At 32.2% G+C, this 17504-nt stretch overlaps 2 protein-coding genes across 2 annotated transcripts; both read right to left on the reverse strand.

The window, feature by feature from the left end:
- Positions 1-569: 569 nt before the first annotated feature.
- LOC112705003 (protein FAR1-RELATED SEQUENCE 5-like) lies at positions 570-1790 on the reverse strand. Its single transcript, XM_025755864.1, has one exon. It carries the CDS (start codon positions 1788-1790, stop codon positions 570-572), a length of 1221 nt encoding a protein of 406 aa, XP_025611649.1.
- Positions 1791-8640: 6850 nt separating this feature from the next.
- Positions 8641-13723, reverse strand: LOC112706114 (inducible nitrate reductase [NADH] 2). Its single transcript, XM_025757243.3, has 4 exons — positions 12382-13723; positions 12164-12304; positions 10942-11174; positions 8641-10320 (listed from the first exon to the last, which is right to left on the reverse strand). Exons 1-4 carry the CDS (start codon positions 13448-13450, stop codon positions 8977-8979), a joined length of 2787 nt encoding a protein of 928 aa, XP_025613028.1. The 5' UTR covers positions 13451-13723; the 3' UTR covers positions 8641-8976.
- Between the last annotated feature and the right edge of the window lie 3781 nt (positions 13724-17504).

Consider the following 17504-nt stretch of genomic DNA (forward strand, 5'->3'; position numbering starts at 1 on the left):
TCCTCCTCCTCCTCCTAACAAGTAACAAAGGCAATAACATGCAACACACCTTATTAATTCATGTCTAGTTTGAAGGCATTTTACCATATTAGCTATTGGTATCACTTACAGAATATAAAGAACATGTGAATCCAAAAAAGTAACACATAATTTTAAAAAATCATTATCCATTTCATGCAGACAATAACTTAATCAAAGAAAGCATCACATCATATTCATAGAACATTATTAACACTGTAATGAATCCAAACAACTAGAACCACAAACCTGGTCTGACCATTGTCCAAGACTTTCGTTATACAAGTCGCTCTCCAAGTAGTCTTGATCGTTGTCATGCCTATTACTACAGCTGTTTGCATTCAAGTGGCAAGATAATCGGTTATACCCCACCTTCCTACAAAGATCACACCTCTTAACCCCCTTCATTGATGGATGATTAATCGAATCCTTTCTTTACCTCTTCGTGTGGCGGGCCAGTTGCGGATCCCTAATGCATCCCTCAAGTGTCGATGACTGTGCAACACCAGGTTGCATGCCTGCCTAGGGAAAATCTTTTTTCTATTTTAAATTCAGTAACTCATTGCAAATTTATCCCTTAGCTCATTAAATTTGGCTTCACCAGAAGATGCAAGAGCACAAATCTCCCTGCACAGATCGTTTAACATCCAATTACGACACATTCTCATCGATTCCCAGCAAAAGGGTCCCTTTTCCATAAATTCCCACACTTTTGACCGAGCATTCTTCGACCATCGATCTATAAGAAGACTCTTTGGTATCTCTTCCGCATCAAAATATACTAGAACTGCCACGATATGATCACAAGGTATGCCAAATGATTCCATCCTGAAACAACAACACTTAAATATTGATCTGTCCCGATAGTGAGACACGTTCCATTCTTTATTAGGATTTTTTGACCTGGACAGTGTATAAATCTCACAACTTGGTGTCAATGTACATGAACGCACCTTTAGCGTACAAGCTCTTGACAACATTAGCCTGAATAACATGAAAATCTCTCTTGTCAGTGTGTTGGCGACAGATCTTGCCAATGCATATAGTGGACTCTGCAACACTAAATCCCCAACAACAGATGTCAACTCACTTTGTGCTTCCCTTGATAGAGTGCACGAATTTACCAAGCATAGAATGTAATCCCTAACACTTTGATGTTGTTCGAAACCTTCCAAAGAAATGCCCGCGAATGTAAGCAGTTGCCCACATTTTTCTCCTAGCATACAAGTCACAAACCCATTCATTATGTTGAAGACCAAGCTCTGTAACCAATTTGACCCACTGATCTTCGAACTTTGAAATCTCATAATAAAAAGCATGCACTTCTTAAATTCATATGTGAACGTCGGATTGCTAAGATTAGAGGTTGCATTCCTAAGCAAATGCCATGCACACAACCGATGGTAAGCATTTGGAAACACATATTCGATTGCTTTTTTCATGGCATTGTCCCTGTCAGCTATTACACAACCTGGTGCTTTGCCCTTCATAGCCTCAAGAAATTGTTGTAGCAACCATGTATATGTCTCCTCCTTCTCATTCGCAACAAGCATTGTAGCAAACACAATGGTTAGGTTATGATGAATAACCCTAGAAAATACAACCAACGGACACATGTACCTGTTCTTACAATAAGTCGCATCGAATGCTAACACATCCCCAAACAAATGATAGTTTAGTTGACTACAGCTATCCGACCAAAAAAGGTGTACCAAACGACCCTCTTTGTTGGCTAGGTATCGAACAAACATTCCTGGGTTTTCCTCAGTCATTGACTCCAAGAACTTCAGACAACACATAGCATCCCCCCTATGACCCTCTGTTGCTTCACTATCTGGTTATACATTTCTCTCTTCAGGAAGGGTACATTTTGAAATCCACCCACAGTGTGCACAAACGATGAATATATTTGAGGTGTTTTGATCCCAACTTTTATCATTAGATTCATTTGATCGATGGCAGCATCATTCCTGTTCCTATGCCCGGGAAGCATAAAGGTCAATATATCATCAAGCATGTCATGGTTGTGCTCATCCTGAAAGTACGAAGTGATCGATCTACCACTTTTGACATGTACATGAACACATATTTCAGCCAGATATCCACATCTAGTCTCAGGCTTCGGCTCGCGTTTGCGTCGATGGGAATCATTCTCAGACCCCGGATCTATAAACCCCTCCCTAAAGCAAACAAATTGTTGCTGTGTCACCTCGTTTTTTACATTCCTGCTAATCCTATTCTTTCTAACAGCAAAACCGTTCATCTTTGAATACAGTTGGTAGAAAGAAAATGCAACAGTCCGATCCCAAAAATGTAACAACCTAAACTCACTTGCAGTTATTTCTTTCAGATTCATATACCCAAAATCATCAAAATCATCAACTGCTCTTTCATCCCAGTTGTCATAGAAGGTGTCACCAAAAAATTCATCGACATTACAATCAACACCGTGCACTTCCTCGGCATAATTTTCTGAAACACGACAACCCTTAATGTCCTCCCATGCCAAAGGATCATTGTCGGCACACACATCTTTATCTTGCAAAAACAATGAACTCTCGAAATGGTCCATTACTTCCTCATCCAAGCACGCCTATATATAACATCAAACTAACTTTCAGTACCAACAGTTTTTTTATTCAATACTTTCAATAGTATATCATACTCAATCACTATTGAATATCAAATGGCTTATTAAAAAAAATTAAATCATGCAAGTTATACTGAAGACATCAGATAAGTTCTTCAACCTATTTTACATTGTGAAAAGATCAAATAGCTTCATCAAAAATTTTTTTTTTCCAGTTGCACTAGGGATCAAATACGTTCTTAACATTATTTTCAGAAAAATATCCACAAGACAGCTTAATACCATTCTACTTTTAAAACCTACGCCCAAAATATTATGATTTTTCCGTGCTTCAAAGAAAAAACTTCTAAACTATAATCACACTCCGAAAAGATCTATTATAAATAATAAACAAGAATACACTAATAAACAACAACATACTAATAAACGAATTGCATTAGAATTCAAAACTGATGTCTTAACATACTTACCATCAAATTGAAGCGGAAGTACCATGGAAAAACATAAAAAAGTAACGACTGCAACTATCCAAGCTCCAACAAAAATTTCATCCACTGAACGAAAAATAAATTTCAAAACCATCTCCTTAAGTCAACTGAATTATCCAAGCATTGAAGAAGATGAGGCATTTCAACCACTTTAGCCAGTGTTAGGATTTGAAAAATGGGTTTCATGTTTAGACATGAGGCATTGCACAGCACAATTTTGCCTTCTTTTTTTTCTTTCTTAGGGTCATGTACAATGGACTAGTCGAAAGCTAGATAACCGAGCCCAACCCATACGGGGCCTTCTTTTTTTCTTCCATATGCCCATTTGTTCAACAAAGGACAACATTGCAACTAATATTTTTTATCTATCTCGTTAAATAATATACTAATAGTCTAATGGTCACGCTGAAATTTATCAAATAACAGGACACCTACACACTTACTTGTGTTAGCAGTGAAAGGTGAATGCTTCACTTTTTCTGCCAGGTGCAGGCTAAAATCTACCATAGAGATTATTGCTCAACTCTTTTCTGTATCCTCAACCTGGATAAAATTTCTCTAAAATAAAAAAATAATAAAGTATCATTTTTGTCCCCAACGTTTGGAATAAGTCTTAAAGTTGTCCCTAACGTTTGAATAATCCTATTTAAGTTCCTCATGTTTCAAAATTGACTCAATGTTGTTTTGCAGTTAGAAATCTGTTACCGGAATTGACGGCGGGACAAAACTAAGACGATTTTAAAATGTTAGGGATTTAAATAGAACGGAAACATTGGAAAACAAAATGATACATAAAAATAAATTTTAATTTTATCATTCACCAATATCAATCTTTTACGGTACATAGTTATTCAATTATTTTTTAATCACATTACTTTGATTCTAAATAAATTTATTTTTTTTTATAATTTTACTCTTAAAAGATTTTTACTCATCATGAAATGTTTGTAAAATGACTAGAATCACATTACTTTATTGTATATGTATCATTTTGTTTTCCACAAGTTTATGTACTAGTTATTCTACAAATATTTTATGATGAGTAAATATTTTTAAGAGTAAAATTATAAAAAAATAATTTTTTTAGAATAAAATTAATGTGATTAAGTGTAATTTACTCAGATGTGATTAAAAAATAATTGAGTTACTATATCCCGTAAAAAATTGATATTATTGAAAGATAAAATTAAAATTTATTTCTATGTATCATTTTTGTTTGTAATGTGTTCGTCCTATTTAAGTCCCTAACGTTTCAAAATCGTCTCAATTTTGTCCCGCAGTCAATTCCGTTAACAGATTCCCAACGGCAGGAGCAGGATAACATTGAGTCAATTTTAAAACGTTAGGGACTTAAATAGGACGATTCAAAGATTAAGGATAACTTTGAGACTTACCCCAAACGTTGGGAACAAAAATGATACTTTAAAAAAATTAATAAAGTAAAAAAATCAGAATCTTTGAATAAAAGTATTGAAATTCACAAACATTAACATTTTTTTCCATCTCTGTACAGTTTTCTTTCTTTAGTTTCTTTTACTTTTTTTTAAGATATATTAATTAAATTTGGATTCTCTAAATTTTGAATTTTTTATTTTGAAGGATAAAGGCGATTTCTCACCTTTAAATAATTTCTTTCACATATTTTTCTTTGGTTCGACCTATAAAATAAATGGTGAGAGCAGAGACGGAGATAAAGGGGAGCGAATGGAGACCTCGGCCCCAACTTTTTTTTAAAAAATTAATAGTAATAAGTTATTATGTATAATTTAATTTTTAAAAAAATATTTAACATTTAGTCTAGTATAAATAAAAATTAAGTCCAATTTAAATATTAATAATTCTTAGTATCTAAAAAATAAGTAATAATGTTAAAAAAATCTAAAAAAGATATTATTACTAATAGTTTTTTATTAAATAAAAAAAATTTAAATCTCATAAAATGAATTCTTTTTCTTTTTCTGACTGTTTTTTTTATTCATTGGATATTAATTTTCTCTGTTTCAACTCTTATGACTAAGAGATCTTTTTCAACTATGAATATTGTAAAAAATAACTCAAAAACAAAATAAAAGATGAATTTTTTGCTAATTGTCTTTTAATTATATTGAAAAAAATTGTTAAAAAATTTGACACAAATTCTATTATCGATGAATTTTATGATATGAAAAATTGACCACTTCGTTAGTAAAAAGTACACACATTTTTTGTACTTTAAAATATATTCTCTATCAATATATTTTTGTAATATATTTTATATTATATAATTTTTTATATAATTTTTAATATTATATGTGTTATTAGCCTTCATAATAATAATTTTGGATCCGTTTTTGGATGAGTGACCACATTTTACTCTCTAAAATAAAATTCAAAAATTTAGAAGATCAAAATTCATATTAATTAACGCATCCTTTAGTTTCTACTTTCTTTTATTCTTTTAAAGATATATTAATTAAGTTTTCAAACCCGCTGCACCTCAAGACAAAAAAAAAAAAATTGTTGCACCTCATACTTGTTGGCTTAGATTTAAAATTTTGATTTTGATATAAATAAAATATTTTATATGAATTAATTAAAATAGTAATTATTTTTAATGATATAATATTATATAATTAAATATACGTGTAAAGTTATTTTACACTAATAGTATATTAAAATTAAATTTTATATTTAACTGATGCCTAACTTGATGTTACAATACTATATTTTAATATTATATCGTAATATTATTCATCCCAAAAATTTAATGAGGCGCTACGAAATTTCTTTCTAATCAGTCTGAAAAATGATGAATAATAAATAGATAGTATTAGACTAATATAGTCAATAAGAGTAGTATCTGTGAATCTTCCGGCTATATAAGTGGTATAATTTTAAATCAAATTATCTATGATTATAAATGTGGACAGAATGATAAAGTTGTGGGCTATAATATGCGCATGCAAACTATTCAAGAGAAGTGAACCATGGGGCACAAATCTTATCATCTTCTTTTCGTAATCTTGATGATATTAAAAGACCTAACTTAACTTCTGGTATATTGGTCGGCCTTAAGGATTTGATGTGCTACAGAAATTAAACCAGCTACATAAACTATTCACTTGTTAGCTTATAACAAAAATAACAAATTATCTAACAATATTTGAACTAAAAAATAAAGTTAATTGTTAGGTTTAATTTTTATTCTCAATTTTTTTTTAAATAATGAATCTAGCCACTTGGTACAAGAAATCACCGAACATAGTTTATATATTTATACCTTTTTGGTAGTCTTTGTGGGGTAGTAGACCACGCACACAGAGAAAATGAAAACAATAACAAATAAGAGTCAATTAAATCTGGCTTTCATAAGAAAAGGACTAAGCATGTGGCTTGAAATATTGACTCTCTCTCTCCTCCCAACGACCTTGGAGCTCATTCTAATCTGTATGAAGTTTATATATATATATATATATATATATATATATATATATATATATATATATATATATATATATATATATATATATATATACTTAAACAAAAATATTATTTATATATTAAAATTAAAAATTAAAATCAATCATCGTGTATTTATTATAAATATGTGTATTATTTAACTTATTTTTAATACGTATTTTATTTTTTAATATATATTTCATACGATTGATATTTTAAATGTTATCGATTCTGTAGCTAGAAAGATCATAATTATTATTTTAGAATTATTTATTTACTAGGATTTATTTCTTATATGTAAATAAATTATATTTCTTCACATAATAATAAAAAAACTAGCATAAAATCCAATCTCTGTAAATATTCTAAAAACTAGCTAAAAATGAGAAATGTCCCGTATATAAACATTCTAATAATGTCCATGTTCTTAAAAAATGTGAGAACTGTAATACACTTTTCTTATGTTGCAAAAATAAATATTTAAAGTATATAAAATTTGATTGCAGGAAGAATTATTTTCGAATAACCTAACAAGATTAAATCAGATATGGTTTGATATTATATTAAAATTGAATAAACAAATTGCAGCTACATCTCTTAAAAATAAAATTTCTAAAATATTTATAATATAAAAAAATACCCCATCAATTAAAATAACTCTTGGGTAAATTTGACTCACCCAATTCTAATATTCTCCATTGGAAAAAGTACGAATATAATATACTTGTCCAAGAAGCGCCAAACAAAAGTATCGTTTTCATGCTAGAAAGAAAAAGAAAAGAAAGTTCATTTATACATATAGTTTAATCAATATTAATTTGAATTAATAATTGCGGACACGAATAACCAACCAAGATGATTGGTATCACTGAATCCTTACTTCTTCTGAAAGAAAAGATATAAAAATAAACAAATAGTAGCAGTACTATGACTATGTATTAAATTGGAGGCAGTGGATGGTGGCCTGGCTCTTGTGGGGGGTCACACTTAAGAGAATACGACGAAAAATAATGTATGAAGTGAAAGAGAGGCATGATGAAGGAAGCTAGCTAGCATGGGTGATGGGTGCGTGTGGAAACTGGAATTACACACATATATAGTAAGATGACCTTTCCAAGAGCCAAATAGCACTTACATTCACTTGGCCTAACGATAATGTGAAGGGTGACTCTTTTGTTGAGAAGCTGCGAATGCCATGCATGCACTTTATTATTATTATTATTATTATTAATTCTTTCAAGCCAACATGCACAGCTGCACGTGTACAACGACTCACATGTACCCTTTTGCAAATAAGGGTGAATATTTAAGGTCAAATATTATGTACTTTTAACAACATTTTTATATATTATATTCATGGCAGAATAATATAAGTAATAATATATAACAAATGGTTTGAATGGAAGGATAATTTAAAAATAATATATATATATTGGAATCTCTTCATCTAAGCGTATCCAAAGCCACAATAATCTCTTCATATTTGAGAAAGCCACATACATACTGGTTTATAGAACCTACTCATGATTATGATAATTATTATTATTATTATTATTATTATTATTATTATTATTATTATTATAATTTCGTTATGTTGCTAACAGTATTTTTATCAATTTCTATCGACTCTTATTTATAATTGTATTTAATAAAAGTGTCTTTGTAAATGTGTTTAATAAAAATATCTTTTTTATAATTATGTTTAATGAAAATGTCTTTATATATGTATTTTTTAGATATATTTCTTTATACATATATTTAAAATATAATAATTAATTATTGTTGAAAATAAATTGACCTTATACTTTTCCTAATTATTATTATCCCTGTCCAGTCTTTCTCATTGGGTAATTTCTGCATTTTCATAGTAAAATACATATATTGTTCTTGCATGATTTTCTTAATTATAATGTTATTTTTATGGTACATAATATTGTTTGATATTGCAAAATAAAACATTTTTATTCATAATTCATATATATTATTAAACTTTCGTTCCCTCTAAATTTTGGTCTCAAGTTCGGGCACTTTCAAAGAGAGCTAGCCAGTACTACATACATCTAACATGATAAAAACTAGAGAGGAGATATTATCTATCTCATCACATTCCAAAGCAATGAACATCTTATAATAATGTAATTGGGTAAACAGTGAACAACACAGAAGAGCAGTCAAAAACTTGACCAACCCTGTCTGCATGAAGACCCCAAGATTAGGAAAAGTAAACGACTAAACTAAACAATACACGGTTTGTCCATGCACATGATGCATGTACAAACTAATTAAGTTTTCCTCCTATTTTCCAAAGAATAATATAAAAATTGACTAGAATAAAATATGAATACTACTACCCCATACAGAATCATTTATTTATCCTTAACAATACATACATACGTATATTTACAAGCGCAACCTAGCTAGCTAGTACCGTACGTACGTACCCTAAAACAATAGCAAGTTGTTCTTAATGTCATACCCCATCTTCTCCAAATTGGGCTGGACTGCAAACTTAATCATTGGTGGTGGTCCACAAGTCAAAGCCAAAGTATCTTCGGATGCAGGAGGAAGATGCTCCCTCAAGATACTCTCCGTGATGAACCCCACACTGTATTCCCACCCTTCTCTTTGGTTCTCCACAACGTACCAAATCTTGAACCGTTCATCGCTCTTGGCCCACGCATCAAGCTCTTCCCTCAGCAAGATGTCATCCTCGCTCCGGTTCGCGTAAACCACGTGCATCTCGGTTCGGTCCTCAGGGTCCTTCAGGATGGCTTGGGCAACTTGGTAAATTGGCGTGATTCCGGTCCCACCAGCCAGCATGGCAAGCCTCTTTGCAAACCGGTGGTTTCCGTGAACCGTGAAGTTTCCTTTGCCAGTGTACTCTATGTGTCCCAACGGACCCTTAATTTCCAAGAAAGAACCAATAGGAAGCGAGTCCAAATGTTGTGACATGAGTCCTCCGTTGGGGAACTTAGGATGCACGTTCTTGAAATAAATCTTAACCACCAAATCAAAGTGTCCCACTTCATCGACGTCGCTAGATGGAGTGTACGCACGCATGCAGAGCTTCCCGTCAATGTTTGCGCACACAAAAACATGCTTGCCAACTGGCAAGCCCAGGAGCTGGTCCTCCGACGGCAATGCGAAACGGAAGAGCCTAACGTCGTTGGAAATGGATTTCTTGGACACCAGCTTGCATGGGATTTTCTCCCGTGGGTTGAGTGCCACGCTTCGGGTCGGTGTCACCGGCGGAACCGTAACTTCATTTATCGGAGCTAAGTGAGTGGTTTCGGAGTTTCCATGGACAGTGGTGTTAGGGGAGGAGTCGGAGGAGGAGGTGTAGCCGGTGTTGATGAGCTCGCCGATTCGGTAATCTTCGAGCATTTTCTTGGCTTTGTCGGAGTGAATGGCTTCGAACTCTTCGGTGCAGTCAGTGCCGGCGTTGATGAGGATGCTGTCGGTGCCGCCGGGATGGTCCTTGAGGAAACGAGTGCAGTCGTAGACGTGGCCGTGGACGATGATCCATGCGGATTCAGCGGTGCAGTGCTTTCGGACATCGGAGATGGAAAACATCTTGGAGGAAGTGTTCATGAAGGGTGTGGAGACACTCTTCTTGAGGGATGGTGTGGTGTCAGAAGATTTCTCCAGATGCCTCTCCTTCGCCATCCACCCACCGGATTGGTTCCCCGGTTGGGTTGGGTGCTCGAATGATATTCCTATTTCACCCCTGCTGTGTGCCTTGCACATGTTGGTTTTCACCCTGAACCAGCAGTTGTTCATCATGCCCTACATATTACAAATACCTATTTAGTTTTTTTTTCATAATTATTAATTATATCTATTTTTTAGATTATACTCCCTGGTGAAAATAAAAATAATTATTTTACATTTTTTTGATATTTTTATTTTTATTTAAATGTATTAAATTTTTATTTTCACAATTATTTTTATTATGGTCATTTTTACTATAGTGTGACTATACATAATTAAATGCAAATAAAACACATTTTACAACACATAGTCAGAATTAAATCCAGCTTAAATATGTTCTACATTTTTTCTCCAAACAGTATCATTATTATAATAAGTTAGGGGAAAAAGAGAGAGATTTTTTGTTAGATGTTTGTCTAGTCAAGAGAAGTAATTAAGGCCACTAATTTGGGGTTGTGGTTGGGGGAAGTAGCCGCCATATATTATTCTCTAGTGTATATGAAAAAAAACAATATTATAAAAATATTAAAATTAACTATTAAAATTAGTTACTAAAATTAATAATTAATATAAAATATACATTAAAAATAAATTATATAATATATATTTATATATAAATATATTAATAATTAATTTTAATAATTAATTCTAATATACAAATATATTTAAAAAAAAAACATAGAGAAAGGTAGGTACCATAACATTCCAATTGAGCTTCTCAGGCTGGGTGTTGAGGGACTCATCCCAAGCACGCACCGCAATTTCCTTGGAACCAAGGAGGTCGAGCACCTCCACCTCCAACGACCAGAAGCACCAGCACCAGTATTTGCCGTATTTGTTCGGCTTCTCTGGGTGCTCTAAGCTGCACACTTGCCACGTCTCCCCACCGTCCATTGTAACCTCAACACGTGTCACCTTTCTTCCACCCCCTGCATGTTCATCAACAAATTAATTAATTAATTAACCTTACTTACAACCTCCAAGTGGACAGCAGTCGTATAAACACTTCATTTCAACCGACTGCCTACAGGTTCCAATATATATACCACCACTACTTGTCATAATAATTTGAAATATTATTATTCAACCAGTTAAAAATACTATTTAATTTAACTCCGCAAGTTCCAATTTATATTTTCAGTGATTTTTTTTTTCAACTAGGCCATGTATCTACTTTCGTAAAACAGGAAATTCAATTAATTGGTGAATCTTTTAATTTCTTGGTGTGCACTGTTATGAAACACCGTACCATCCATAGTTTTACAATTAAAGTCGTACTTTGCATCTATTTTTTTTCTTCAAATAGAATATTCAACTTTAACATGTGCTTACCCTAAATAATCACCAATTGTTCCAATCTAACTCTATGTTATTTGCTCTTCCTTTATTTAAAATTGAATCCTTGCAAAGCCGTTCATTTCCATATATAACTATCAATTTTGTTTTTTGGCCTTGCATTTTGTTTCCGTGAACAAGACACACACATATATCCACGCACTTTTGGAAATTAAAAATGATCAACCAACCAATAGCAGCAAAACATGACAAAGCTTCTGATGATTGTTTTGAGATAGTCAAATCCATCCAAACAAACTCGATGTAACAAAAGCGAATATTTAAAAAATGTATATAATAAAAATAAAACCGGTAAAAGTGCTTCGAAGTGTGAGAAATTAATATGAATGGAGATCTCAACTAGTCATACCAGAAAGTTTGCAACCAATGATTTCCCTTTCAGGTGCATGCGCACGCAGTTATTGGTGTATTTTACCAGTGCTCGGATGTAATTCTATTCATTCACTTTTACAAATTTTGAGAAATAATTTATTAATTAAAAAGAGTTGAATTAAATATTACTGCAAAAGTGAAGGAAAAGAAGAAAAAATAAGAAGAGAAGAAATTGTGTTAATCAACTCACCAGAATATGCGTATCCCCTGAGTACATAAGGCCTCTGAGTAGTCCACGAGTTTATCGGCAAAATCTCGTCATGGCACGGCGTCGTTATCACAGAATTTATGTTGAGCTCATTGATCAAATACTCTGGCTTGTACCACCAAGCTAATAAAAAAGATAATAAATTATTAGTTACCCTTAAAATTGAAAAAAAAGAAAAAAGAAAAAAAGAAAAAAAATACCTTCTGCATTGGCAAGTTCAGCATCCACATGAGAGGGGAGTACTCTGTTATCTTTGTAGTGGTAATAACTGTCAGATTGCTTCGGTGTAACTATGATGCGTTTCAACCATTTAACCATGCGTCCACCGATGAATCCGGGGATGATCATTCGAACAGGGAAACCGTGATCTGGCGCTAAACGCTCGCCGTTTTGCATGTAAGCCAGGATTATATCGCGGGAGGGATCCAGTGCAACCTCCCTCAGAATACTCGTTCCGTATTTGGATCCACCGCCACCTGGCAGATCCTCAGCGCCCTCGAAGCACACGTGGAGGGCGCCCTTCGTTTTGCTCATGATCCCGCACCGCTTCAACAAACTCCATAACGGCACACCTCTCCACACCGACGTGGAAATCGCCGCCGCTCCCCAGTTGAACCCGATGCTCTGCTTCACCATGTTTTGTTCCTTGCGCCGGTTTCCTGCGCAAACAAGCGTTGCAGGGAACTCGCGGCTTGGGAAATCGTGGAGGAACTGGTCCATGGTGAAGTGTGCGGGACGTTTTACCATTCCGCATACTTCTACGGACCAGTCCTCCCATTGTGCCTTGGGAACAGGCCCGTGGTTACGTACATAGTGGATTGGGACCGGTGTGATGAAGCCATGGTGCATAAGGCGTTGTAGCGGTGGCTCAGAGTTAAACGGGTGCTTTCCGGTGAGACGGACGAGGGAGGCGTTGCGCTGGATCCAGCTGTCAGAGGTTCCATCGTCGCGCGGGTCGTAGATTGAAGGTTCCAATTCAGCGGTTCCCTTTTGAATGAGGGTTTTGAGTTCGGCGACGTCGTTTTCGTCGTCGTCTTCGTCGTCGCTTGAGCAGGCGTTGTCTAAGTTGAACGGGGAGTCAGGTGACTTCTTGGGGCGCGTGAAGTCCGGATTTTGCGGGAGTTTGTTATAACCGCGAATGGGGAAATCTGAGCGGTTGTTGTTATTATTGTTATGCGAAGGCTTGAAAGTGCGTACGACGCCGTTTAAAGGGGTTTGGACTTGGAGCCCTGGGGCTGGGTATTGACGGTTATCAACGGAAGCCGCCATTGCGGAAACTAGTGGAGAGTAATGTGTTTTAGTGGGTGAAGAAAATTAAAGGATTTGAATGAACATGGATGCGAATGGTTGTTGAGTTGAGCGAGGGAAACCAGGGGGGGGATAAGGGGTGTTATATAGGGAAGGTTTGAGGGAAGGACAGAAAGAAACGTAGGGAAGGTACGCCACACAAATGAGAAAGGAGTTGTAGTAGTGGTAGCATTAGTATACAATATGTCCCACACACACTGATTACTGAATATAGTAGGCGTTTTTATTTAGATCAGGTGTACATGGTTTTGTAAATATTTTATTTTTGGTGTTAAAATTCAATGATAATAAAATGTGACAGAAATAATAAGCTGTAACCAAAAGTTTCTTTTTTTTTTTTACCGAAAATAAAGAGATCCGAATTTACTACCTCTTAGCTAATTATAAACAATAAAAATAGATTATTATTATTATTATTATTTGAGCTTTCTTATTTCACCATATCTTTTTATAGAATAATAGATTATTTGAATGTATAACATGATGTTTGGTTCACGGGCGGCGGAGCTAGATTAAAAATTAAGGAGGACTAAAAATATTTATATAATTAAAAAAAGATTAAAATAAAATTTTAGGAAAGATTAAACTGAAATTTACATATAATTTACATGTAAAAAACTAAAATTAGGAAGACCATTACCCCCTTTGCTACAATGTAACTCCACCCCTGGTTCGGTCCAATTTATGCATGTGAGGAGAAATTTACACGAGATCATTGAGAATGTCTTCGTATAAAAATATGTTCAAAACATTTTTTTTCATTGAATAATAATAATAATAATAATAATAATAATAATAATAATAATAATAATAATAATAATAATAATAATACACAGAAGATAATAAGTAAAAATCGACACAAATTAAAGTCATAGGCTATGCATGTTGGTGGGGTAGTGATATATGGAAACATAAATATCTGCTATTTTCGTGTGTGTACAAACATAATAAGCAAAGACATAAATATCTGTTCATTAGTTATTATATATGTGGTATAATTTTTTTGTGAACAAATATAAGAATAATATTATGAATTTAGTCGATTTGTGTCTCAAGAATATATACAAAAATATAATAATAAAAGATTTAAAATTTTTATATATTCAATACACTGAAATATAATCAAGTTCTTTTTTTCAATAATTTTGTATAACATTTATTTTATAGTGTTCTTAACCTATATTTTTAAGATACAAGTTAATAAAAATCCATTATTTATTATATGTATTTTTTGTATATTTTATTTTTTATTAAAAATGATCCATAAAAATGAAAAGAAATAAAAATATCTTTTATACCATAAAAAGAGATATATAATGAAATGTCCGCGAAAAATAATAAAAATATTATTATCAAAATATAACAGGTAAATAAGAGAGATAAAAATGAAGACGAAAAAGGCTATATAACAAAGTTTTGGGTTAGGGATACGTGTAATACACATAATCCCCTTTATGTATTTGATTACTAACGTAATAATGTTAATCAAATCTTAGATTCAGTGTGAGCATTTTCCCCCGCAGTAGAACCCCCCAACTTGGCATAAATCACTATTAAAAACAAATGATATTTTTGTAGACAAAAACATTTCCAACACGGCAACATTCAAAACATAGTGCATTTCTGTTAATACCTCAAACCTAGGTGGAGGTTTTTACTTTAAACACTTCAGTTGTTAAACAATGATCAGTGACTTCAAGAGGGTGCACGTAGCATGGTTCTGTTAGAAAAATTTTCGTGTATATATATATTATTTGATATAAAAATACTATATTTAATTATTGTATATTTATATATATTATTTAAATTATTTTTAATATATATTTTATATAAATTACTAATTTAGTAATTAATTTTGGGTGTACCTTTAAGATTAATTGTGATGCTAGTTATCGTGGCAGTGGTGTTCGACTTGGTTTTGTTTGTGTTAGCAGAAATTGGAAGGAAAAATGGCAACAAGGTTGACTGGGAAAAATTGAGAGTCGTAGCATTTTGCAAAAAAAGTTATTTGCTATTTAGAGAGGCTTTCTTTTAGCATGAGACTCGAGACAAAGAGACATTATATGTGAGACAGATTGTGTGGAGACTTTTACTATTGTCAATAATTTACAAGATTGCTCTGGGTTTATTGATCCTTTGGTGTTAAAAATCCGTGATACCATGTCTTGGAAATGACGTGCTGATCTTCGATTGATCTTGAGAGATGCAAATACAGTAGCAGACATTATGACAAAATTCGCAATGAAGATCTTTTCTCTCCAAGTGGAGCTTCCATTGCTTTAAAAAAAATTAAAAGTAATATTCAGCGAAACTGTCTTTCTTAAGCGTTTCTTATTTTTTTTCTCTCTTAATTTTTGTTTATTTTCTTTTAAGTTACCAAAAATTTTGGGTGTAAATATAACAACCTATTTGATACACTCACATATAAAGGATTCTTTTCTCTGCATGCATGGAGAGCCATTGGTTCCCTAGTTTTATCAATAAATATTTGATCTTTTTGACTAGAAGTTTTTTAATTAGCATTTTTTTTCATAAAATACTAGTAATATATGTTAACCATGTATAATAATTACACATAAATAAAAAAGATTTCTGTGTCTCATTGAATTATATTATACGAAAATATTTAATAATAATAAAAAATTAATCAAAATTAATTAAAATTTATCTTATTTAATATTTATTAATTATTATAACAAAATAATAAATATTAAATAAAATAAGTTTTCATTTTTTTTTAGTAATACCGCGTGTATATATAAAGTTGTACAGAATTGTATATTGTAATAGTTTATACAGAAGTGGAAGAAGGGACACTAAAAAGGTAAGTTGGTTAATTAATGTAGAATATGGGTAAAGTGCATGGAGACATATATGTATCTAATTATACAGCGAGATGGTCGATTAAATACGGTCTAGATGGTATCTGGCCATATAAAGCCTATGCATATATATGCACCCTTCAATGCACAAAACAATACAATGCAAATTATTAAACTCAAAGTGATCTATATGCTTCCCACGTACATTAGTTTATGTAGCAAATAATTCCCACCACTCCTTCATGCCCTCACAGCTTTTTTTTTTATTATTTTTAAATGATATATATGAAGTTAATATTCTTGCATTGTGAGGATATGCATGAGAGATATATGATGTTTTCTGGAAATTGTGATTATATGAACATATATCCATCAATCCATGACACTGCTCATTATTATCTTCTTAATATAAATGTATTGTTTTTTATTTAATTTTAATTATATTATTATCCTCTCTCAATTTTAAAATATTATTGTGACATTGCCTACTAAATACGGTTTTCTATTTAAATTAATAAAAAATGTATTTTTTACTTAAATATGTAAATTATCAAATATTTATTCATATAAATTATGTAACGTATTTTAAGTATTAAGACTCATATATACATGTCAGGCTATATATAGAATACAGTTAAAATGTTTATTCATTTGAGAGATTTTATAAATTTTAAAAAATTTGTCACACCTTTAATTTAGTACAAAAATTAAACTATATAGTTTGCTGTATTACGTGTGCTTAAGAAGTATTAACAGACAAAATACGATGTGGAACGTAATCGAGGCATTAGATTTTGGAGGTTGATTTGTCTATCGAGAGAAAAAACATATAAAAGAAGAAAAAATGTGTGATTTACGTGTAAGTTGTGGAATAATTTTTGTTAGTTTATCAATTTAATTACCAAAATAACTTAAATCACTTACATTACTGTACTTCGAAATTAATAAGACATTAATATAAATTTATAAATTAAAAATACACATACAACATATCAAAGGTGATAAAATAGATCGAACTCACCAAATTTCCAAAAAAGGTAGATTAGACTATGATTTAGAACCTGCACGGCCAAATGCAGGGGTTTTTTGAGAAAAGAGATGGATTAAATTCTGGACCAAATGTTATTTATTTATTTTTATTTTAATAAAACAGTAATTAATTTTACAAAATTAATAATTATATAATTTTTAAA

Source organism: Arachis hypogaea, chromosome 8 (assembly GCF_003086295.3).
Source record: "Arachis hypogaea cultivar Tifrunner chromosome 8, arahy.Tifrunner.gnm2.J5K5, whole genome shotgun sequence".
Taxonomy (NCBI): domain Eukaryota; kingdom Viridiplantae; phylum Streptophyta; class Magnoliopsida; order Fabales; family Fabaceae; genus Arachis; species Arachis hypogaea.

Coding starts and splice junctions, on each gene's coding strand:
- LOC112705003 (XM_025755864.1), bottom strand. CDS start 1,790: ATGACTGAGGAAAACCCAGGAATGTTTGTTCGATACCTAGCCAACAAA.
- LOC112706114 (XM_025757243.3), bottom strand. CDS start 13,450: ATGGCGGCTTCCGTTGATAACCGTCAATACCCAGCCCCAGGGCTCCAA. Junction 12,305..12,381: donor TGAACTTGCCAATGCAGAAG/GTATTTTTTTTC, acceptor CTTTTTTATTAG/CTTGGTGGTACAAGCCAGAG. Junction 11,175..12,163: donor CAGGGGATACGCATATTCTG/GTGAGTTGATTA, acceptor ATGAACATGCAG/GGGGTGGAAGAAAGGTGACA.